The sequence below is a fragment of the Oreochromis aureus genome, linkage group 3, assembly GCF_013358895.1.
Source record: "Oreochromis aureus strain Israel breed Guangdong linkage group 3, ZZ_aureus, whole genome shotgun sequence".
NCBI lineage: Eukaryota > Metazoa > Chordata > Actinopteri > Cichliformes > Cichlidae > Oreochromis > Oreochromis aureus.
This window is the reverse complement of record NC_052944.1, coordinates 105861694-105886546: the sequence shown is the minus strand read 5'-3', so window position 1 is coordinate 105886546 and position 24853 is coordinate 105861694. Positions and strand designations below refer to the sequence as shown.

At 38.5% G+C, this 24853-nt stretch overlaps 2 protein-coding genes and 1 long non-coding RNA gene across 4 annotated transcripts; 2 read left to right on the top strand and 1 right to left on the bottom strand.

The window, feature by feature from the left end:
• The first annotated feature begins 853 nt into the window (after positions 1 to 853).
• Positions 854 to 2806, top strand: LOC120438684. Its single transcript, XR_005612040.1, has 5 exons — positions 854 to 1003; positions 1690 to 1755; positions 1850 to 1888; positions 2113 to 2269; positions 2724 to 2806. It is a non-coding gene; the product is annotated as an uncharacterized LOC120438684 (long non-coding RNA).
• A 5015-nt stretch (positions 2807 to 7821) lies between these two features.
• Positions 7822 to 9228, top strand: LOC120438665. Its single transcript, XM_039609136.1, has 3 exons — positions 7822 to 8108; positions 8260 to 8601; positions 9069 to 9228. Exons 1-3 carry the CDS (start codon positions 7892 to 7894, stop codon positions 9113 to 9115), a joined length of 606 nt encoding a protein of 201 aa, XP_039465070.1. The 5' UTR covers positions 7822 to 7891; the 3' UTR covers positions 9116 to 9228.
• A 113-nt stretch (positions 9229 to 9341) lies between these two features.
• On the bottom strand, positions 9342 to 19912 carry LOC120438605. Of its 2 annotated transcripts, none has more exons than XM_039609013.1 (5): positions 19870 to 19912; positions 13367 to 13629; positions 13102 to 13273; positions 12524 to 12647; positions 9342 to 12219 (listed from the first exon to the last, which is right to left on the bottom strand). In XM_039609013.1, exon 5 carries the CDS (start codon positions 11212 to 11214, stop codon positions 9472 to 9474), a length of 1743 nt encoding a protein of 580 aa, XP_039464947.1. In that variant the 5' UTR covers positions 11215 to 12219; positions 12524 to 12647; positions 13102 to 13273; positions 13367 to 13629; positions 19870 to 19912; the 3' UTR covers positions 9342 to 9471. The 2 variants fall into 2 exon arrangements, with proteins under 2 accessions (XP_039464947.1, XP_039464946.1); XM_039609012.1 differs by having other exon boundaries at positions 13108 to 13273.
• Between the last annotated feature and the right edge of the window lie 4941 nt (positions 19913 to 24853).

The following is a 24853-nucleotide window of genomic DNA, read 5'->3' as shown; positions in this document are numbered from 1 at the left end:
AAAAAAAAAAAACGATAAATACCCTGAAAACAATAAATTTCAAACTCAAGCCTCAACTCTTGTGACCCGGTACCAAATGAATCACAGACCGGTACTGGTCCAGGACCTGGGGGTTGGGGACGGCTGTGCTTGTAGCTTAAGTGAAGCAGCCACATTACTTAACAATATTTTAGCTTCCTTGAATCAAGGAATGGATTCAAGGTGCAAGAGGGAATTCGGCAAGTATGTCCTGTTTCCCCTAAGCTTTTTATATTGGCAACTCAGTTGTTAACACTATTAATCAAAAATTCTAACAACATACAAGGAATATCAATTTTTAATAAAGACTTCAAAATAAGTCAATTCGCAGATGATACATCTATTTTTTTTAAAGAGAAATACGTGGTCGAGAAAACTAAATTTTCTCTAATGCTTCTCGTTTATCTCTCAGTATCAAAAAATGTGAACTACTCCCGATTCATACAAGCTCTGACTCTTCAGTAGCTTTGGTTAGAGTTGAACCTAAAGTTAAATATATAGGGCTGATAATATCTAAAAAAAACAATTAGCAGAGAAGAGACTAATATTTCTAACTGTATCATGGAGATGAAGAAATCACTTAGCCAGTGGTTAACCAGAGACCTCGCTATTATTGGCAGAAACATCCTACACTCAAAAAAATGAATGAGGTGGATTGTTCAGTGTATATTAATTATTTATTTTCATTTTACTTAAAATATATGTTTTTGTTAAGTTAACATATGTTTTTCTAATCAAGTCTACGTAATTGTGTCTATTATTCACTGTACATAATACTAATGTGTTACTTTATGGCATAACATTTAAGTTAAGTCAATTAGGATCGATATACTTTGTATATCCACAAGGTGGCAGTAATGCAAAAACAGTTGTAATGAAACCGCGAAGAACAACAAGGTTTCACGGCTTGGGCCTGCTCATGCGCAAGACTTCAAATTTAACTTAAAAACGTTGTTTTGGCGCCAAGCTGCTGTTTCTTTGAGAGGTAAGACCACTTTTTCTTTGACTATGTTGTGTAGTATCTACATGTCGAGCATGGTTATATTTTGCGTTTGTCTTATAAGACATGTTATATCGTTTGCGTGCGCTTGTTCTACATTAGTTTTACTGGGTCCTGGACATGCTTAACATGCTTATTTTGTGGACTGTGTAAGAAACATTTTTATTGTTTTTGGTTTTATTAAGGGATTAGCTACAGGGGTTCATGAGGTTATTTTTTCATTTGCTTTCTTGGGATTCCTTTACTGTAATCCGAGAGTCATAAATATCGAATAGGATAGCAAGGATAGCATAAAGTGACATTTAAAATCCAAAAGTCGAGGGCGAAAAGCCACTGTGACACCATTGTTATGCTCTCAGTAATCTGTATTATGTAAAATGGTCTGTAAATACAGCATGTTTCCTAGGAGTGATACAGATCAGCATAGTTATAAATTACAGTTTGTTAAATCACACACTTACTTTTTTAAATAAAATTATTCACGACATATGAGTGGGCAGACAATGGAAGTCGACAGTCCTGGTGATAATTGCTTCTATAGAAAGTTAGCACATGGCAGTGTCAATCTCTTGCTTTTCTTCTGAGTAGTATTTTATTTAGTTGTAATTCAATCAATAATTTGCTTCTTGAAATTAAGTAATGAATTTCTTGTTTTATTTTATAAATCTCAGATCCTGCCTTTACCTGCTCCCTCCTATACTGATGTGGTGTATGTGGTACTGCTGAGCTTGTATGTGGTATGTGAACTGTTATACTTTTAAAAACAAAACTGTTTTATAAGTTAATTTTTCTTTAGTGACCCATTCAATGCCCCTGTTATTTCTTCTCCAGATCTGAACCATTGTAAAGGTTGCAGTTCAAGGGCCTGAGGTATGAAATTCTTTTCAGATCAGCTGTGATCAATATTTTTGGAACTTGATATATAACAATAAAAGCTGTAATGGCTCCATTAGCATTTTGTGTAAATGTTTGTGTTAAAATTATAGCTTTAATGAGGTCTTTCTACATTAGTTTCAGTTATAAAGTATGTATATGTGTACATATAGTATGTATATTTACAGTACAGTATGTTGTGTTTGTTGACATGTTTTCAGGTGGAAGCAGAATTTGTGAGGATTACTACTGCTCCACTTGTTCCAAGGCTTTTTGCACAACTTGACCAATACACTGACCAGCTCATAAAAGTCTTCAAGAAAAAAAGGAGGTGCTGCAGTGAAGAAAATTAGACAAACTTTGGCTCCAGCCACAAAGGTGCGTTATTCTGTTGGTAGCAAAATATTATGGCTAATAAGATCACTTTCAAATTTAAACAGCTAGTGTATGGTAGCTGCACAGTGTACTTACATTTATATTAAGCAAGACAAAGTTTGGTACTCAAAACTTTGGAAAATTAAAATTACCTAAACATAAGTAAAATCTGATCCCTCAATTTCGGGTTAAACCATAAGTGAATGTTTTATGTTAAAGATCAGTTTTGAATGCAAAACGATGATGTATTAGTTTGTCTATACCTCCATTATGGACATATATAATGTGGTGGAAACCCTACCCAACAGGTTAACTATTCATGTCCATGTGATGATTAGTTGGTCTTGTGTACATGTCTATCTGTGCAGTAAATATGTCATTCATTTTGCGTATAATGTGAATTTGTGTCATCCTAAAGTATATCTGTTTTCTCCTGTATCTCTGCCACTCTCTACAGAAGGAAACTATTGAAAACGGGAGGGAGTGTGTCCTCAGGGCACTACCTTTTTACCTGAATGAAGACCCAAGCATCCTCTTCAAAGAATAATTTGTTGGTAATTTTAGTTTAGTTTTTTATCTGTATTAAACCAAATTTTGAATAACTAATGTTGTTGCATGTTGTAGTGTTGTTGTTGTTGTTGTAATTTGCATGGAACCTGTTTAAATGTTTTGGGGAATCTTCTTGTATACCCAAACTATTTATATTTATTGTTGAATCTGTAGTCTAAAATAGTAGCGCACTGGGGTGCATGTTCCTAATATTGTGTTTACTTCATTAAAGGGTAGCTTTGGCTCTTTTTTTTTTTCTTTTCCTTTTTTAAATTTAACTGGACGCCATTTTTCTTTGTTTTTGTGTCTAAGCTACAGCTACAACTGTTCAGAGGGAGCTGGAACAAATTACCCTTGCTATCTTCACCATTGAAAAAGCTGATGTCAGCACTCCTCCAGCCGATGTGGGTATAACCATCTAGGGTGTTCTGCATGACCTGGAAAACATGGCCTCTGCATGTGCACTCTTAATGGGTGGGATATATGCACTGAATCTCAGTTAACCTCGAGACTGAAAGCTTTCTTTGAAGTACTTCAGAAGCTCTTCCTTCATCTGTATGTCAGCAGACTCTTGACCAAGGTACAGATACTCAAGAATAAACTGAACGAATAAGCCAATCCTTAATTTGATGATGAATGTTCTGTCAGATGGACAGAAGTTTTCAGAGGCTGAATGGGAATAAAACGGTAATTTGTTGAAAATGACAGATAAAGGGAAAATTACATTTAAGAGAAATTTTGAAAAGTTTGTAAACTACTACAATTTGAGAGATTTTACTCTTGTGGGGGAGGGGGGCTAGTAAGAGACAATCAAAAGTGTTGAGATTTAAAGGATTTAATTGAGAGATGATACTGCACCAGAAATGTTGAAGGGTGGTGTGTATATTAGCGTTCAAGGTATATTGTTATGAGGTGGAAATATGTTCATATTCTGTTTGTGTTACATTGTGTGCATTGTAAAGGTAATTGCAATACATACTAAGAATAAGGGTAAGTTAGGAATGCAGGATGAATGTATATTTTATGGACTTTTAAAGCGAACAATTGTTTCCATGTTAAAATGTTTACAACCCAAGTTTTTTGCCCAAACACTGGTAAAATAAACGTTGAGGGTGGCAAGTGTTAAATGGTTACTTTTGTGCTGTTGCAAAAAAAACTGAACGCTGACAAGCTGTTTTATTGTTAGACCATAATGCTGGCATGCTTTATTTAAGTTTTATTTGGGATGGTGATATAATTTTCTTTGATTGCTAATATCAGTGGACTATTTATTATTATTATTATTATTATTATTATTATTATTATTACAACATTAATTTTTTTTAATTGTGGCTGTTGAGGTGGACACTTCACTTTGCATTGTTAAAGGAAAACACTTCATTGGCGTTGTGTTACTGGACTGACCCTAAGCAATCATTGCAAATACCAACTTTGCTATCCATTTTAGACACTAAAAGAAAAAGCACTCCACAGACCTTACTAGCATCACATATACGTAAATCAAGTGTCATCTTATCAACATGTTATGTGGTCTTCAATGTTTTTTTCTTCTATTTCTGGCAGATACAGACATTTAATTTAAAGTCTTGATGTTGCATCTGTCTACATACTGTTAGTTACTAACCCTAGTGACCTGTTGTGTTTTATTTTGGACTGGGTTTACACAAATGCTCACTGAATGTGTTGGCAATAAAAGAAATTTAAAAAATAAGTTGGATGTACTTAATTCATTTGTGTGGAACCTGTTGACAAAATAGATTTATGTAAAACTAATTAGTAAAGCACAAGGTGGCTGAAAATATAATATTTGAATTAATCTAACTTAAATTTAACATTTTACTGCCACAAATAAGAAATGTGTTGAAGTAACTAATCTAAACTATCTAACCTGTAAATATATCATTTATGTTCATACAACATAATTTGATTTAGGTAGTCTTAAATATCTCTTGTTAATCTTAAGTAATTTTTTAAAATTAGATGAACTAAAGATTTTTGCTTTAAACTAACACAATGCAATTTCGTGCAACCTCTTGACAAAATAATTTTAATTAAAGTCAACGTTTCATTTTTCTGAGTGTATCTAAAGCTGAAGGCATCTCCAAATTGATTTATCCTTGTCACTCTCTATATATCTCCTCTAAAAACATTAATAAGGCTAACACAGTTATTTTCAAATTTTTGTGGAGGAATAAAACCCATTACATTGAAACATCTCAGAAAAATATTGTCTAAACTGTTCTCAAAGAGAATATAACAAATTTTGTGAACTGGTCCCACTGCCTCTGCTTCGTTTGATTAAAAATGTTATGATATACAATAAGTTCCAATCTGTGGTCCCAAATTTATTGCTAGGGCAATGTCAGCTGTTTGATAAAAATGCAATAATAGATTTATTAGTAGTTTCTTCAAAGACAAAATATTTCATAGTTACAACAAAATGGTTACATTGCATGGTTCTAATTGAGTTATTTCATATACTGGATAAAGCATACTGTAGCGGGCCAGGGCTGTTCGGGGTTTGTTCGGTTATTACAGTTATGTGTTTGTTGTCATGTTGTTATGGTCACGAGTGACGCGCTCTCTCGGCGACTGTGTTTCCGGTGAGAGAGCGCCTTTTTTTGTTGTTTTATGTTGTTGCCGTGCTGAGGAGGGAGGTAGCGGCAGTGTTCTGGGCTGCTTGTAAATAAACGGGTGCTCCCAAAGAAACCTTTGTCTCCTCCGTGACTGAGCTCGCCACAATACTAAAAATTTATGAAATAGGCTATTCTACCTAAAGTTGAAGAAACACACTTAAAGTAATAAACAAAATTAATCCTGTGGCAGAATTACTAAAAAAGAGATTTGGTTTTGAGGTGGATCAATGTTCTTTTTGTACTGATGAAAATGAAACCCTAGAACATCTTTTTTTCTATGCCCTATCACACAATGGATATGGTGCAACTTAAAAAAATGGATTTCCCTAAATATTAATGATGTGCCACTATTTGAATTACATCATAAATTTTTTATATGGATCATCTAGCATTGGGTGTCATCATCATACTTTTGAGTAAATATCATATCCATTGTGCTAAATGGAGGAACGCTAAGCCTTCTCTCCCTGGTTTTATTAATGATTTTAAGATATTTTTTCTTTGCTAAAAAAGACAAAAAGCACATAAAAAAATTAACCAGGATAATGCCCGTCTGCTATTCTAAATTTTGACTTATGCTGAGGCTTATATATTGTTAAGTAATGCAGCTGCTTCACTTAGGCTACTAGCAGGTTGCTGAGTAGACATCTGTGTAGTGGTTTGTTTGAAATCTACCACTTTTTCCTTCAGTTTTCTTGTCAAGAAACAACTTCCTGTTCAAATGAAATGCCTTCCTGTTTAACTGAAATACCTTCCTGTTTAACTGAAACGCCTTCCTGTTTAACTGAAACGCCTTCCTGTTTAACTGAAACGCCTTCCTGTTTAACTGAAATGCCTTGGTTTTTCAGTAGTGTGTGTGAGAGCATTTCAGTAGTGTGTGTGAGAGGTAAAATTTCAGTAGTGTGTGTGTGAGAGCGTTTCAGTAATCATGTCCTTTTGGTTTGCTGTATGTGAGTTGAGCCGTACAGTGCAGGAGAGAGAGGGTGGCTCCTGCCTCTGTTTTACAGTCCATGATTGTATAGAAGCTGTTCCAGAGTCAGCTCATGTTCACATATTTATGAAGTCTTACACTGGAAAGTCTGCTGTTGATCTCAGTAAATGAACGGGGTTTCCTCATTCCCTGTACACAGACTGGCAGATGTTGATATAAGAAGATGACGTGGTGCTCTGTAGGAAAACAGAACAAGTCCACCATCAGAGCAGACTGTTTTCTCAGTTTGATATGTAGGACTGTGTCACCGTCTAATGTTTATTAATTCCAATATATTTTAAATTGATAGCTCTTTGTGCTCTTTCAGTTTGAGCTTGTTTTATATTTAATGTTGAAGTTATGGCACAAATAACCAGAGAGCTCTAAATGAAGAGAGGATTTGAATCTTTGTTAGGCTGTTTTAGAGGAAAGTCAAATAGGGGAACATATGACGTCTAAAAGAAAATTGAAAACCATAACTAGCGGAACATGGAACTTGGAAATACACTGGGCTGAAAGAAATAGAAGAAATACAGCAGAAGTACATGAAGAAAATTCACTGAGAAGTAGAGTTGATGTTTTGACCAGGACTGAGAGAAATCAGCACTATATATACACACAGAGAGAGGGTAATCAGGGGAGTAGAGACAGTTGGGAAAATGAGACACAGATGTAAAAGAACAGATAATAAGATGAGGGAAGTAAAACTCACAGTAAAGAGCAAGGGATGAATAACTATCCAATAAAGCAGGAAGTGAGAAGTGAGAACTAAACATGGAAATGCAGACACACAAAAAAATGGAACAAGAAACACTGAGAGAAAAACTCAACTCTAATACAACCCAGAACTAAGAAGTAGACTAAAACACTTAAGAAAAGTACAATTATAAAACATAAACACTAAAACACACAAATGAAGAACCAAACAGAATATTTAAATAAAAACTTTACAAATGACATGACTGCTAAAAGACTTAAAAACCTAGGTCAAACAGCTCAAGGCCATGACAAAGATAGACTAACAATCACAAAATTAGGGAAGCATTTCCAACTAATGAAGAAGCCAAAATTTTACTGGCTCATGTAATGAGAGAGAAGAGTCTGATGGTGCACAACATTGTGGGGATGAGGACTTTGAAGATCCATCTTCTAGTAGCTCATCGGTCCCCAAATCTTATACTGAGTCCTTGAGTACAAGATTTGGATCTATCAAAGGAAGTGTCTGATTTTGTGGGTCTGGCCTCAGTCAGAGAATCTCCTGGCTCCAGGAAGTTCAGACCTGACGTCTCTACAATGAGTCATCTAGATGTAAAGGATGTTGTCTCTCTGACTATGTTCTCCTCTGTTTTCTTTAGAGTACCAGCTGGAGATGGTGGAGGTGACACAGGGAAGGAGTTTGTCCTGCTGCCCTTTAAAATCAAAGAAGGCTTCACCCAGGATGTCAAAGTGGAGTGGAAACACAAAAACAAGATGGTCCATGAGTATCAGATTGGTAAAGACCAGTGTCACTTAAAGGGCCAAGATCAGAAACAGCGCACTGAGATGAAGAAAGACCCACTGAACACTAAAGACCTCAGTCTGACCCTGAAAGACCTCCACCTCACTGACAGTGGAGTCTACACCTGCACCGTCTACAACAAGGATGGACACATGCTGCTACGGAAATCAGTGACTCTCAGTGTCAGAGGTGAGTGTTACAGCTGTTTGTCCACAGTCACTGAAAATGTGAGTGAAGAGCTGCTGGTTACACAGCAGAGGCTATGATGGAGGATCACACTCATGTCTGTCTGTCTGTAGACACAAATAAAGGTTTCATTTCATTTATATTCTGCTGTCAGTTCTCCAGGTGGAGATGGTGGAGGTGAGCCAGGGGCAGACGACTGTCCTGATACCATTTATAGTCACCGATGACCTTTCTCAGGACGTCAAAGTGGAGTGGAAACTCACTTGTCCTGAAGAAAAGATGATCCACTTGTATGATAGTAGCAAAAAACAGCATCTGTCACAAGATCCAGTTTATAGAGGCCACACGGAGATGAATGAAGACCCACTGAACACTAAAGACCTCAGTCTGAAACTGAAAGACCTCCACCTCACTGACAGTGATGTCTACACCTGCACTGTCTACAAGAAGTATGGAAACATCCTGTTACAGAAAGTAGTGACACTCAAAGTCAAAGGTGCGTCTCAACTTTCTTGCATAATAATTTACTGAAGCTAAGAGTGAAGATCTGCTGGTTACACAAGAGAGGAGATCATGGAGGATCACACTCACTGACATCTGCCTGTCTGATGTTCACAGCTTTACCACTGGATCAAATTCTGTTTCCTAAAGTTTCCACAGCTTTCTCTAAAAACTGTTTCCTGTTGTTTGTTTGGGGAAAATGTAGTTTGTCTCAGTGATGTCATGTGATGAGCTCTGAGTCGCAGCAAAACACTTTTACCACTAGGACAATCACTGCACAGCTCTGCCATGTTCATGAAGCCTGGCAGCTCTGATCTCTGTCACTGATTGGTTCTTACAGTCATGATGATCAATATTTACAGTATTTTAGAAAAACATGTTCAGAGTCACATGATGTGTTCAAGTGTCTGATATAGAAAGGTCATCGGGACTCTGAGCTCACTCTGTTTGTCTGATCCACAGGTGAAAATGCCAAAACTCAACACACAGAGAAATCCACAGGTCAGTGATGGAACTCCTTCTTCTTCCTCCCTCCTCCTCTCTGTTCCTCTTCTTCATCTGTTGTTAAAGTTGGTGTGAAATGTTCAGTGTGGAGGTGACTGACATGATGTGAATGTTACAGTGACATAACAAATCCAATCCTTCCTAAAAGTATGATGGAAATAAAACCAGACTTGATTTAAATGTGTCAGATCTTTAAGGTGGCCTCCTTGTGCACCTCTGGACCTCCTCCTGTACTGCTGCTTTCTTTAGATCCATTCCTGGACTCCTTTTCTGACCTTGTGAGCTCACGGAGTTACAAAAGAAATACAAGACATTAACGTTCCAAAATACTTTGTATTCAGATACACCACAAGTAAACAAGTTATACAAAATTACAGTATGGGACAATGTACATTTTGTCATCAATGCCATTTGAAAATTGCCTATCATAAGGTCTATAGTACACGAGGTCATCTACAGAGGTCAGTGCAAAGACATCTAATCCATCCTCAATAACAAATGCATTTAAGTGATCATTGAAATATACTGTTGAGACCTTACAAGTTAGAGATTGCAATGCTTTTCTTCTAACAATTATATTGACAATCTTACTGAACAAAGGCATCTCATTTTCAACACCAGAACAAACATACATCTCAACTTGATATTCTGTACCATAACTTTTGACCCAGGAAGTTGTAGAAACACTAGAAGAAACGTCAAACATTTTATTTAGTGCTTCACTGCCTTTTAAACTGCTGCCCAAGACTTCATTAATGGAGCCAAACTGTAATCTTTTAAAATAAAAATTTTCAAATTGAAAGGCTAATTGATTCTGATGTTTTTTTGTGATATTTTTAAAGTTCTTTACAGATCTTTTGAAGAACTTGTGCTTTGCTTCAAATCTCATGCACCACATATGTATGAGTGGCCCAATTTTTCTAATGCAGCATGGGTAATGGATCATTAGGTGGTGCTTTGGAATCAAATTCCGTTCTGGAAAGAGAGATTTGAAAGCCTTGTGATGATCGGCAGTCAGATGTTTCAAATAGCAAGTCATGCCGTGAGTTATAATGGGTGAAAAAACAATGTTCACAATTTGAACTAACAAAAGTAGCAAGTTCCAATGGCCATCATTTCTGCAAACGATATCTCCAAAAATCAATGGGCTATTCCGCAAAAGACACCATGACTGCACAGCATTAAGCCCAAGATCTTTGTTATTGTCATCCAGTTTTAGCCCACCTGGCTTGTTCCTTCTCTGTGCATATCCATAGTTAAAGCTTATAATTCTCTGTGACAATGAATTCAAGGATATCAAAGAGGTCTTAATCAAGTACTGAAACACAAGCTTTAACTCATACTGCACCACTCCCTCTAGTAGATCATGCATTATGTCTACAGCATAGTTGTCTGAAATATGGAAAAGCCGAAGTGAATTGAGTAGACAATTTCTTTTTACACCAAATGTTGAGGCCAAAGCAGGATTTTGTTCAATGGCACCACAGTGTTTGTCATGAAGTTCTTTGGAACGCAGGGTTAAGCCTACATGATCTTCACTAAAAACTGACTGCAACTCTGTCTTATCAGTTAAACAAAATCGACAACAATAGTTTGCACTAAATGATTCAACAAAACCAAAAATGCTATGTAAAGCCAAGTTGTCACCTGTAATCTGAAAAAGCGAACCTCTCACAGGTGTGGCTGAAAAGGGCACTTGCATTCCTTCAGTCTCTAAAATCTTTAGATCATCAACAAGTGGCTTTAGGATAGGATCAAACCCATATTTTTTTAAGTCTTCTGAATGAAAAAGGGCTACAAGACGAATGTTCATCAACACAGAATTTAACTTTGGTGGCAAATTTCTCAAAACAAAAAAAATACAACCAAGTTTGTGCACCCCCTTTTTTGAGCCTAAAGGATTAGCAGTTTCAAAATCATCATAGTAGAGCTGGATCTGGAGAGCATGTTCTTGTTGTGAGAATAAGCTGTGATTTTTGAAGTAGGAGCCATCATTTAAATCTCTGTTAAATCCCTCCATGTTTGGTTTTGTTTTTTGGAAACTGCTACAAAGTTCACTGTTTCGAAACATAGATGAAAGGGATCCCATGATAGGAACGTACATGAATTTATCATTTACAGGAACTTGCCTGTATGTCCCTGTTGTTCTAAATCAAAACGCACACCAAGAACATGCTCTATGGGTTCAACTATTTTCCATTTTTGCTCAAAATGTCTTATCCTTTTAGATTCTGTGTTAAGACATGAAAATGGATTTTCAAGCTGATCAAAGCAATCCTCCACTTTTTCTAAGGTTTCTCTTGATGTATCAGTTGACAACAACAGATTGTTTTGCATGTGCATGGATGTCACTAACCAATTCCTCCAATGAACCAACTAAACACTGCACAGTACTTTCAGGAACTCCTAATGATTGTACCTGAGCAATAACAGAGCTGCACATGTTTAGTATTTGCCTTTTTTCAACTGGAACCTGTGTAGTAATTGTCATGGGATGAGCCACATTTACAGGCTGTGAAACAGAGGTTCCATCGTTAGGTACAGGCTCAAAATTATTGATGACCTCAGAGTGAAGACAGTCTCCATGTGCTCGGAATAAGTGCCGCTTGTAACCAGAGTACGTGTGAAAGATAAATGAACATCCAGGCTCTCCACAGGTCAAACGTAAAAACCTTCCTGGGTACAAACCATGCTGGAACTTCAAATGTCTAAATAACACTGAGCAACTTGTGTGGTGTATCTTGCAAATGTAACAGATGAACATTTCCAGTCAAAGTGCTGAATAGTGGATATCTTTAAACTGTACAATGAAGATTTCCTCTTGTTTCCCTGACCCGAGGACTCTCCTTCACGCTGCCAACATCAATGCCATACACGGTGGTCTGGATGAATGTGTAGAAGTTGTCCAATGGCTTGTCAAAGGACACGGCAAATAAAAAATGTGCCTTGAGATGTTTTGCCTTGTCAAAACCTGCAACTCCCATCTGTGTCACACAGGGAATGACCTTTTGATCTAGGACAATGTAGAAACTCTGGATGATGTTCTTTCTTTCTCCAACACACAGGACGAATGGCCAGCCTTAAGAAAAGTCTCCGTGCTACCTCCCACCTGAGGGAGTGAAAGAAACCAAATGATTCACATTAAACAAAATTGGTAATCTGATGTTGAGCCATAGCTGCCTGAAATTATGGCAATATTAAAATGTTTCACTCTGTGCGCACAATTATTTTTGTTTCAATGTGTACATTTAGTTTTAATAGAAACAATGACATGTCAGTCCTGCAACACCAAGCCTGTCTGCGACAGATACATCTGCTGCATGTTGGATCACCTTGCCATCTTAAAATATCAGCCCTTGATAATTTGAATCTGTTCTCATCAAAAGAGAAATATATAATTCTAAAAATCATACCTTGATGAATTTCATTAGGTGATGAGCAGCATCTGATGTGCTAATCTTTGAAGACTTCCCTCCCTTAGATGTTGGAGGTAACAAGTGAAGCAGCAAAAGCTGGCAGCCGCCTCGCAGTCCCAAACTACAGAATAGAAATTAGGATCATCACAATTACTGTCATTTACAGGACCACAGCAGCCATTTTTTCCACGTTATGTAATACCATGATGACATTTTAGGCACCCGATAATTTTTCAAATAAGGCAGTTTTCCAGTGCCTTGGTATACAAATTCATTTCTAGAGACTTATAATCCTCTGGCCACCAAGTGAAGTGCATATCGAGTCATAACAATAGTAAGATTACATAACTTTTTTTGTGTTCAAACTACATTAAATGTCATTTCAGGTATAACATGTTTGTAATCTTGTTTTCATACCATACAGAAATGAACAGAAACCCAATGTGATTTTAAAAAATGGACAGCTGTATTCCAATTTGTAGTAAAGGTTTACCAGTATGGTCCAGTGATATATTGTGTTGTGGGAATTAAGCAAATGCTGTAAAGGCATGCAAAATCTACCATTTCCAACTTACACTTACCACCCTCGTCAGAGTAACGCTGTGCAGAAATGAGCAGCTCATCCAATTCTGTACTCTGACACAGATTTTTGCAATCTCTGATGATCCTTGGCTTGGTTGGCCACTTTGCAAGGAACTTAGCAGACACTCCCTCCCCAGCAAACAGCATTGTGAAGTCTTGGTCAATCTTAAACACAAAGTGTAACAACAGAAACAACACATTAACACGAAAACAAACAAAGGAACCACAAACCTGTCACTAAATCATTTTATGCCTTACCAAGCCAGGTGTATCCAGAAATCTTGGGAAATGGTCCAGGACAGTAGAAGCTGTGGCAGGTTCTTGAACCACTTTTTGCCTATGTTGAAATGTCACCTTCATGTTGTCTTTGACATGTTTCATGTCAGTTGAGTGCCTCTTCCTTGCATTCATCACCTGACAACAGCCTCACATTTGAACACAAGTTGCGAAGAGTCTTGGGGCTGTCTTGAAAAGCTGACTTTGATTTCTTCATTTCTTCGCAGGAACCAGCATATCACCACCTTCCAAGAGTAGAATAAGGTCAAGCATATAACACCATTTCTTTGCAAAATATCTAGCATGTCTAGTCCCTTTAGACTGAGCTAAAATTTATTTTGTTAAGAAAAAACATCCTTGGTCCATCTGTAAGTAGTATAAGCTGTGTAACATGACTCTCAATTATCGCAGGGGTCAGTAGAAACCATATTTCTATTTTATTATTTTTTATATATTTTAAGCCATAAAAACCCTCCCCACTCTCTAACAGACCCTAATATAACCCTTTTATTCATTTTTAGACTAGAAAATGCTTAATTTACCATGAAAAATTTTAAATCTAAAAAAAGAAAAATACCTACTGGCTACAGAAATGCGCACTATAATTCCCTTAATTTACAAGATGTAGGGGCCATTATAATGTAAAAATACTCTCAGGTTACCCTTAAGCATCCTAGTTCACCTAAGGCAGGGTCTCAAACTTAAATGAGCTGTCATCTCATTGGAGGGCCACTTAAGTGTTCAAGTAGTTAAAAAAAAAAAAAAAAAAAAAAAAAAAAAAACCAGAAAGCACAAAGAAAACACCCACAAATATTCCTGAAAATGTAGCGTTTGGTTTGTTTGTTTTTAAATTTCAAATATTGTATAACAAGACAAAACTGCAAATATGAACACATTTCCCCCCCCTCTCACTCTTAACTAACCGATGACTTTAATTGAACTACCAAATGAACACAATGGTCCTCTCTTTCTGGTCAGACACTTTGCAGCACTTCTGCTGTAATTTTGTTCATATTTAACAAAATAAAAATGCAGAAATAAGTGTACACATTAGTTTTTGACTCTCACTGAACTAAATGGTAAATGGCCTGTATTTATATAGCGCTTTTATGGTCCCTAAGGACCCCAAAGCGCTTTACATATCCAGTCATTCACCCATTCACACACACATTCATACACTGGTGATGGCAAGCTACGTTGTAGCCACAGCCACCCTGGGGCGCACTGACAGAGGCGAGGCTGCCGGACACTGGCGCCACCAGGCCCTCTGACCACCACCAGTAGGCAAAGGGTGAAGTGTCTTGCCCAAGGACACAACGACCGAGACTGTCCGAGCCGGGGCTCGAACCGGTAACTTTCCAATTACAAGGCGAACTCCCAACTCTTGAGCCACGATCGCCCCTAACAAAGCCAATCCCTCCACATGCTTGTACTCTCTTGTTACCTCGGCCAGGTCCGCGGCTCTGAACCGTGGTAAAGAGACCTCTGGCTAATACGTCGGGTTGTCGGGCTTGTAGCTTTACTGTCAGCGAACACAGTGTACAGTCGAGTCTTAACAGCTTTCTTACAACCAGGCACTCCTTTTGGTGGCAGTGGTTATTATATTTACATGCTTTCTTCTTCCATTTGTAGTGATGCGCGAATCATGAACGAATCGTTCAATACTCAAGAATCACTTTACTGACTCGTGAATCATGATTCACAAGCGCAACTGACTCACTGACTCATCCCTGTTGCTGTTAGCAAGCTAATTTCATTAGTAGAAATATATCTAGCTTATAATTCAAATTGTGAAGAAAAACACAACATCCAGTATCTTAACAAAAACATTTCTGCTCTGAACTGGAAGAAAAAACCCTGAGTAGAAGCTCACATCAAGACAATAGCTCCTCGGTTCACAGTAGCATCGCTCTGCTAACATGCTAACACCACATTTGAGCTACTCACCCTCTCCCTTCCTGCGCTGAATCGTAGGGGAAGCAAATCACTCAGGGCCCGTATCCCTAAAGAATCTTTGTGCAAAAAGTGGCTCCTAGCGGCCAAATTCTAAGAACATTCTCAGAGTCATGACGTTTTCTTAGAATTTCCCCCAAAAGTGACACGATAATCCCAGTTAATATAAAAGCTATTCCTCAAGATTCCTAGCGCTTAAAAGGGCTCCTAAGGCGAGATCTGCTAAGAGCAGGGAAGAGGACTTAGGAGTTCCCATAAGCAGCTGCACAAAATGGCCAACAGAAGAGGCAGGAGAGATACCTTTATGTTTGTTCACCAACTGGGCCAGCAACAAACCTTGCTCCTCAGTCCAGTTCGGCTTGCGAGTCCTTTTTTTCTCCATTTTCTGTGTTTGTAGGATATTTGTTAACAAGCCTTTATAAATAGACCAGCCAGCAATCACAGACATTGATAAAAGCTGAGCCGTGTTACCCTCATTAAGACCACACTGGACTTGTAACGTTGTGATTTCTACTTCATTAGGGACAGCCCCTTGAGATAGGCCATCTTGTTTTCAATGGGGTCCATATGGGAGTGAAAGTACAAAATATGCAAGCTAGGATATTGATATGAGCAAATAAGACACGAATCATTATTTGAACAGGGTGTAATGAGTTTAAGTTTTCACATATTTTAGATTCTAATGTTAGGCTATAACCCCTACAGCTTACTATTCATTTTCCAGATATTTTCTTGAATGTGAAATATTATTTACAATTACAGTCAGCATAAGATTAGAGTGTATAATTATGTTTATTGATTTGAGGGTACATCCTTTGCTCATTCTCACCAAAAGCTCATTTCCATCAAACTTGTAGGATCAACCAATCACGGCTTTTGAAATGATGACTCATACCTAGCAACGGGGTCAACCACACCTCCTCACTAAGATATGATTTTCCATCCATTCCTTGCTCAGAGTTCACTGAAAATGTTCTGGAATCACTTCTAAGCTAAAACTCCTGGCAAGGAATTTTTAGGTTAAGTTAGGAGCTCTCTGAGGGGATTCTCAGAATCTTTAGGGATACGGGCCCAGGACTCACTAACCCCCTCCCTCCTGTGCTGAATCGTAGCGTAAGCAAATCACTCAGGACTCACTAACCCCCTCCCTCCTGTGCTGAATCATAGAGCGAGCGAATCACTCATGACTCGCTCACCCCCTCCCTCCTGTGCTGAATCATAGAGCGAGCGAATCACTCATGACTCGCTAACCCCCTCCCTCCTGTGCTGAATCATAGAGCGAGTGAATCACTCATGACTCACTAACCCCCTCCCTCCTGTGCTGAATCATAGAGCGAGCGAATCTCTCATGACTCACTCACCCCCTCCCTCCTGGCTCGCAGCTACTTCTTCTTCTTCTTGGTTGGCAACCAATGTTAAGGCGCACTACCGCCCCCTGGCTCACAGCTCAGTGGACATTTAGATGAGAACATATATATTTGACACATGTAAGGAAAATACTAATAAAATAAAAATAAACAAAAGAAATGTTCCCTTTAGAAATTCTTTTGCTCTTTTTTGCTATGTAAAATAGTTGTTTTCTTTAAGAATCACTCATCTTAGCTGTAGGATTTACATTAAAAGAGAAACAAATTAAGTTTGAGTGAAAATGTACATTTTTTGCACTCTCTGGTCAACTGACTCAGTGACTCAAATGACTCAAAAAACCCGATTCACTTTGGTGAGTGACTCATTAAAACTCGATTCAGTAAAAAGAATCAAATTTGCCATCACTATCCATTTGTCCTCGGTAACAGCTCCTACTTTCTCCCTCTCTCGCGCTCAAACACACAATGGGAGGGGCAGTCCCACACGTTCTCCCGGTGTTCCAGATCAACTGGCGTTTAGATCAACTGGCGTTGGTCGAACAGATGTGTGGCAGTCTTGCGTTTCAGGAGCTGCTACCGACAAACCAGCAAAAAAAACGCCAAATGTGTCATCTGTGACACTTGTGAGGTTATCTCAAACACACTCCGTCAGTCTTGATGCCGTTGAACAACAAAATGTTTAAAAATGTCGCGAGTTTACCTGGTGATATCCTCATGCGCGACGCGATCGCAAAAACAGCAAACAATTAACACCACGCCGATGTTGTTCACAGGACAGCACGAGTAAACGATCGGGAGACCCTTGTCATCGTTATCTTTCCCCTCGCACGTTTTATTTCTCCGGTTTCAGCGTTTTTGCTTCACAACTAAAGCGTGCAGTTTACTTTGTGTGCACTAACATGGACTCGAGTCAACCAGCGCCACCTCTGGCCAAGTGCCACAGCCTACAGCCAGATCAACTTGTGACACACATCTGCACCATGTTTGAATTCGTTTCATGCACAATACATTTGTACCTTTAAATTGTGTCTTTTTGTGCGTCATGCAAATAAACCTTTGAAATGAATGAAATGATATCATATATTTATTATTGGCCTACATCCAAATTATATACACAAAGTCACAGAAATCAACACTCCAATTGGTCATAGTGATTTTAATATTCTCTTTTCCCATAACAATGAAATACGCCTTGGACAAATATATGACACATCAATAGTTCATTGGTGTTGTCACATCACATCCTGTAAGCATCTTCTGTCTGTGTCTTTTCTCTGGAAATGAATATTTCCAGCCAATATAGGCAATCCATCAACATGGCTGGAGAGTTGGTAGTTATATATAGTCTGTATAAGTGTGGTTAATCTAATGAACATTTGTAAGGAGATGGCAGTTACTGTGAATTTACAGCAGTTACAAAGTGATTAGTAACAAACAGAGCCAGTGAGAGTGAGTGGATTTAAGAAAGTCAGTGACTCCGGTGTGTCGATTGGTTTGTCATCTGTTTTGGGGACTGGAGGAGACGTAGAAATCTTTTGTTTTAAATCTAAGTTAGGAAAATTCCTGTTTTAAAACAAGCACTTTTTGTGAGAAATGCAAGAAGTACATCTGCAGGAAGCACACAGTTACATTCTGTCCATCATGTGGACAAAATTGAAAATGTTGAACATTGAAAAACTGAGAACGTTGGGCAATGACCTCACAGCCCATTGTTCCTTCAGTGGGCTGGTTTCAGTCATTATGCAAATGTACTGTTTATAAGGTTTGGGGAAACCTGCAGTCAGCTGAGACTGAAGAAGTCACTTGGATGAGTGACGAAACGTTTCTCCCACAAAACGCTACGTCCAGATGAACAGATTCAACTTTTGGAGATTGAATGAGATTGTCAGAGTCATTGTCTGACTGTTTATTACTAATCACCTGCTGTAAATTCACAGTAACTGACATCTCCTTACAAATGTTTATTAGATTGACCACACTTATACAGACTGTATATAACTACCAACTCTAAAATGTTTGTTCGCAGAGAAAAGACACAGACAGACTACGCTAATGACATGTGATGTGACAACACTAGTGAAATATTAGTGTCATTTCATTCTTTTCAAAGGTTTATTTGCATGACGCACAAACAGACACAATTAAAAGGTACAAATGTATTGTGCATGAAACGAATTCAAACATGGTGCAGATGTGTGTCACAAGTTGATCTGGCTGTAGGCTGTGGCACTTGGCCAGAGGTGGCGCTAGTTGACTAGTGGTCCATGTTAGTGCACACAAAGTAAACTGCTCGCTTTAGTTGTGAAGCAAAAACGCTGAAACCGGAGAAATAAAACGTGCGAGGGGGACGATAACGACGACAAGAGTCACCCGATCGTTTACTCTTGCTGTCCTGTGAACAACATTGGCGTGGTGTTAATTGTTTGCTGTTTTTGCGATCGCATCGCGCATGAGGATATCACCAGGTAAACTCGTGACATTTTTAAACATTTTGTTGTTCAACGGCATCAAGATTGACGGAGTGTGTTTGAGATAACCTCACAGATGACACATTTGGCCCTTTTTTTTTGCTGGTTTGTCGGTAGCAGCTCCTGAAACGCAAGACTGCCACACATCTGTTCGACCAACGCCAGTTGATCTAAACGCCAGTTGATCTGGAACACCTGCAGCACGGACTACACTGCCCATGAGGGCCTGTAACACTCTGCCCTTATTGCCTTCATATTAAATCATTTTTGGCTAATGACCAAAAAAAGTCACTTCAAGGGCCAAATTGCATTATACTTCTTCACCTCAATATACAGGCCACAAGAAGGGGTGACGTGGGCCGCAAGTGGCCTCTGGGCCGCGAGTTTGAGACCACTGACCCTAAGGCTTTGGCAGTTTAATGCGAAAATAAATAAAAGGCATTTAATAAAACCTGTGACATATATTAACAAGTAATATTCATTGCAGTCTGCCAACAGCCAGATTATGCTAAATGAATATTAGGAAAGTAGCAGAGTTCTAGCTAGCAGTAGCCTAGCTTAACAAAAAACAGTTAAAATTCAAATATGACACTTAAAGATGATGTATTTTGATATAAATACAATTTTTTTAACTACTTATCATGTTACTTGTTCTAACATCAATCTAAAACTTAATATTTAACCGAATAAAACTTACCGCAGCAGCAAGAAAAAATGGCGACTGAAGATTCTGAAATGCGAAGCTCCACAGGAAATGAAGGTGTGGTCTAATTTAACACCCACAGTGTTAAAATGCAGTAACGACTGAAATCCACACCAACACTTTTCAGGAATCAATTCCCGATGTGTTATTTTAACTCGATTAAGTGTTGAACTAACTCGGAACTCTGTTGAATTCTACTAACACTGAAAAATCAACACTGGCATTTTTGCTGTGAACTCATGTAAGTAATGAGAACAGGACTGTGAGGAAAAGAAATAAAATCAGCAGCAGTGATAAAAAAGGTCCAAGAAGTGCATGAAGAGATCATCTGTATCATTTAAATCAGATAAGAAATATTGTTTTTTCGGAACTCAAACCTGATAACCTTGGACTTCCAGTCTGGCGGGTCTTGTGATGGCTGTGTAGGGTAATCGCTCCCGACCTTATTACTTTTTTCCCCCAATTTATCTAAAGCTGGGCAGACACTGTGCGATTTTTTCAGTCGCGCGATTCAGCTCCTGCTCAAACTGTACAATTGACTCGCAGGGGTTACAAGTTCATAGGTCACGATGCAGGGTCTCACACTATACGGCCCAATGCTCTGATGCGACCTGAGTGCTCACACTGTGCGTCCATAAAAATTAAGGTTATAACAGAAAATCTGTCTCTCGCTCACACAGACACGCACATCACCACCATCAACTTTGCTAAATTGCTAATGAAAAACATTGATCAGGCAGCTGTGATTGAGCAGCAGTGTAAATCCAACTATTTTCACGGTTGTTGTGGTCGTGATAATTTTGTGAGGCCACATCGAAAAGGCTCGGATGAGCTTTCCAAAGTCCTACAAGTGCCTCCATCGCTTGTGTCCAGATCACACGCTGCACAGCCGTGCTGCTCCGTCTTTTCACCGACGTTTATGTGTTTGCGCGTGCACAGTGTGAGCGGCTGTGGTGACACCCTCACGATGGTTGTGAGGATTTCAAACAGGTTTGAAACAGGTTTGAAATCCTCCCGACCAAGCGATTGATGATTGGGAGCTGGTCGTGAGGTGTTAATCGCTTCTCGTTACCCCACGTATACTACACGATGAACGACGCACGATGAAGGCCAAACTCGGGCCGATCACCAAAACGGTCGCACGACTCAAAAATCGGCTCAAAATGGGCCAAAAATCGCACAGTGTAAGCCCAGCATAACTCGAAACTGAAAAAGCTCGGATTGATAGTGTGGGGTATTTGTTTTTGGAATAAAAATGCCCAGAAAATTTAAGAAAAAGGACGTAAGAGAACGTAGTGAAGTGGAAGAAGATGCTTCGCCGCAAGCTAGTAGTCATATGGAAGAAGACCAGCAACCTGATGCTAATGCTAGTGCGAAAGACTACCCAGCTACGATGGATATGATATTAAAAGAATTGCGTGCTTTCAGAAAAGACACAAATGGGCAGTTTAATGCCATAAGGGAGAATGTGAACTGCATTGGTAAAAGACTCGATAAAGCAGAGGGACACATAGATGTTGTGGAGACTTGAATTCAGGTTTCGGAGGAGCTGCTAATGGAATTAGCAAATCTTCAGATGCGATGCGAAACTAAGCTACTGGATTTAGAAGGAAGGTCACGTTGCGAGAATCTCAGAATATATGGCGTAAAGGAAAGGGAAGAGGACAAATTCCCATCTGTAAACTTTTTAGAGGTTTTATTTGAAAAGACAATGCGTCTCTCTTCTCCCACCGCGTTGGGAATCGAAAGAGCACACCGGGCCGGTGCTGAGAAACCCCCTGATGGAGCCCCTCCACACTCAATTGTTGTCAAACTCGCAAGTTATCGTATCAAAGAAGATATTATCAAGAAGGCCTGGCAGGCTAGGGGGTTTGATTTTCAGGACACTAGGATATATGTGGACAATGATGATGCCCCGGAGATACAACGAAGAAGAAAAGAATATGCGGCAGCGAAGAAGGTGCTTAAGGAGAATAACATTCACTTCCAGACGCCTTTACTACAGGGATGGAACCGCGACGTACAACACGGTGCATGAAGCGACTATGGACATGGTGAAGAGAGGATTATCAGTAGACGTTGTGAAAGACAGGGATACACTCTTGGATCAAATAAAACAGCAGACTTGGCAAACAAGTACGAAGAAGAAACGTGGAAACACGATCCAAAAGCAGGGTTTCAAGGAGCATCTCCAGGTATTTAGGCACCAAGATGACTGTGGATAACCAGGCTGCTTGTGACGGAGCATCATATTAGAGGTAAACTCAAGAGTATAGAGACTTAAGAGGAACTGAGACTACGAACTTTATATTGATAAAGATGTTTTAGTTATACATTTTGGTAATTCCATAAAGAGGGCATATAAAAGTACATTAAAGTCGGTCCATTTACATGCATAGTAAGCTGGACCCTACAGACCACTTTCAGCCTGCATGCCGAAGAGGGCACTCTTCCACAAGTCGATAGAAGAGCTTTTCCCTCACCAATTACAGCTAATATAGCATTTGTTTCTGGAAGTCAACATGATTGTATGTTTTTGTTGTACAATGTTTTTTTTTTATAGTGTTGTTTTTTTTTCTTTGTTTTTTGTTTTCTTTTTTTCCATAGGGGTGTACTTTTCGATATGTTCAGAGGTTAAAAGCATATAAGGTCATACAATAATGCCTCATAAGGTAACTAAAGTAGTGTCATTTAATGTAAATGGCTTGGGGAATCATATTAAAAGAAGCAAAATAATGTCAAAATTAAAGGAGCAATTACAATATCTTGAAGATGGCCATAAAATAAGCGCAGATATAAATTTGAATTTAGAAATACAAAAGATTAACTTGCCTTTAAATCTCTGGTTACAATTTCTTAATAAGAATGATTGGAATGAAGAGGCCAGGATCTTAAGATGATGCGCTTATGATCTTGATTTTTTTGCACAATAAGTTAGACGTGAGATATAAAAAATGGGCAGGGCAAGGCTTAATGGCATATTGAGTGTTTTATGATAAGGGAACTCTTAGGGACTTCCAATCAGTAAAAGATCAATACCAGTTAGCAATACGGATTTTTTTCAGGTTACTTCAAATCAGGCATCATCTACATAACTTTATACCTAAGAGAACAGATCTTTTCTCTCTTCCTGTTTTGAATATATTTGTAAAGGCTTACCATGCAGATCCTGGCCTCAAGGTGATTTCTAGACTGCACAAGGGTTTACAGGAGGTTAAGAAGCTGAATACTATCTACATTAAACAAAGTTGGGAAAGAGAAACAAATATGGTAATTTCAAATGACACCTGGTATCAGCAGTGTGCCTTTCAGTGGAGAATTTCTAGTTCTAATAGATGGAGATGTTTTGGTTGGAAGAGTCTCTGTAGGTTTTTTATTACACCTGCACAAAGTAAACATTATTCTAATCACTCCAGCTGCTGGAGAAACTGTGAGGCCCAAGGAATAAAACACTTCCACTTGTTTTGGTCTTGTCCATTGATCAACACTTTTTGGGTATCGATTCACTCGGAGTTACAGACCATTTTTAGTCTGCAACTCCCCTTTAATTGGGATGAACTTTTGTTTGGATATTTATACTCAGTAAATGTAGATAAAAAGTCCAAGCTGTTATATGGTATTCTGAGTCTGGCTGCCCCAAAGACTTTTACTAAGAAATGGCTAAGTGTGAAAATCCCATCACTAAATGACTGAAACGAGACTGTTTATGTTGTTTAAAATGGAAAGAATTACTTTCTCTAACAGATTTCAATATGATACATTTATTGAGATTTGGGATAAATGGAAACATTACATTTTGAATCTTTGTAATTCTGTACGCCATGTTTTTGAACTGCTATGTGTGTATATGTGTGTGTGTGTGTGTGTGTGTATGTATATGTGTGTATATGTAACATAGTTAAATAGAGTCGAAGTTAAATCCCGCTAAATGGGACATTGGCGCCACCTATTGTTGTAAAAGTCACCCTGCAACATTCACAAAGGGCAAGGGATTCTGGGTAATCCTCAGAATAATGGAGGATTCCATGAGGTAAGGAATGCGCAAATGTCGTGGGAAGAAAAATCATATTGCAGGTTGTTAAAGTAATACAATCTGACCCGATTATTTTTTGTTGTTTATACATCATTTGTTGCGGGTCATTTCTCCAGTCTTTATGTTGAATTGAGTGCACGTTTATGTGAGATTTCTTTATTGGGAAGAGAGGAAAAAAATGGGAGCATAGTTAGCTAACTCTGTTGTTGCTTTCCCATTTAGATCTTGTGCTGCTTGCCCACGCCATTAAAAGAGAGCATTCTAACCATTGCCTTTTTGTTGTGAATGCAGGTATGTGACTGTGCCACACTGTTTAGAGAATTTCAAATTGTTTCATGTACAGCTTTGAAATATATTTCTGTATTCCTTTCATTTCGGAAATTTAACATGCAATGTTAATGGTGTTGAGCTTTTTCTATTTTGGTTGTATAAATTTATCACTATACGATCGCACTGCAAGTGGAAATGTAATCCTCAGAATAATGGAGGATTCCCGCGAGATCTTGTGCTGCTTGCCCACGCCATTAAAAGAGAGCATTCTAATCATTGCCTTTTTGTTGTGAATGCAGACCAGAGAAGACACTACATAGAGGTCACATATACATGTATATTAACTAGATGGTACACGCGCTTGTTTATTTTTGATTTCTTGTTGGTTTTTGTTCTTATAGGTTGTTTTATGTTACGTTCCTTATTTAAAAAATCTTCTTTGTTTCTGTGAAATTCTAAATAAAAGAAATAAATATTGTTTTTTCCCGACCCTGAAAGTTTGTGATGAGCCAGTTTCAAAGGTTTCCAAACAAACAGAAGTATAAAAACTGTTTCACTGAAGCCAAACTCCACATGTCCACCAGAGCTCTGTGACTGCACACAGCCAACAACCACACACACAGCAGGATGTTCACTCCAATCATGTCACTAATGCTGCTGTTAAAATGCATCAAC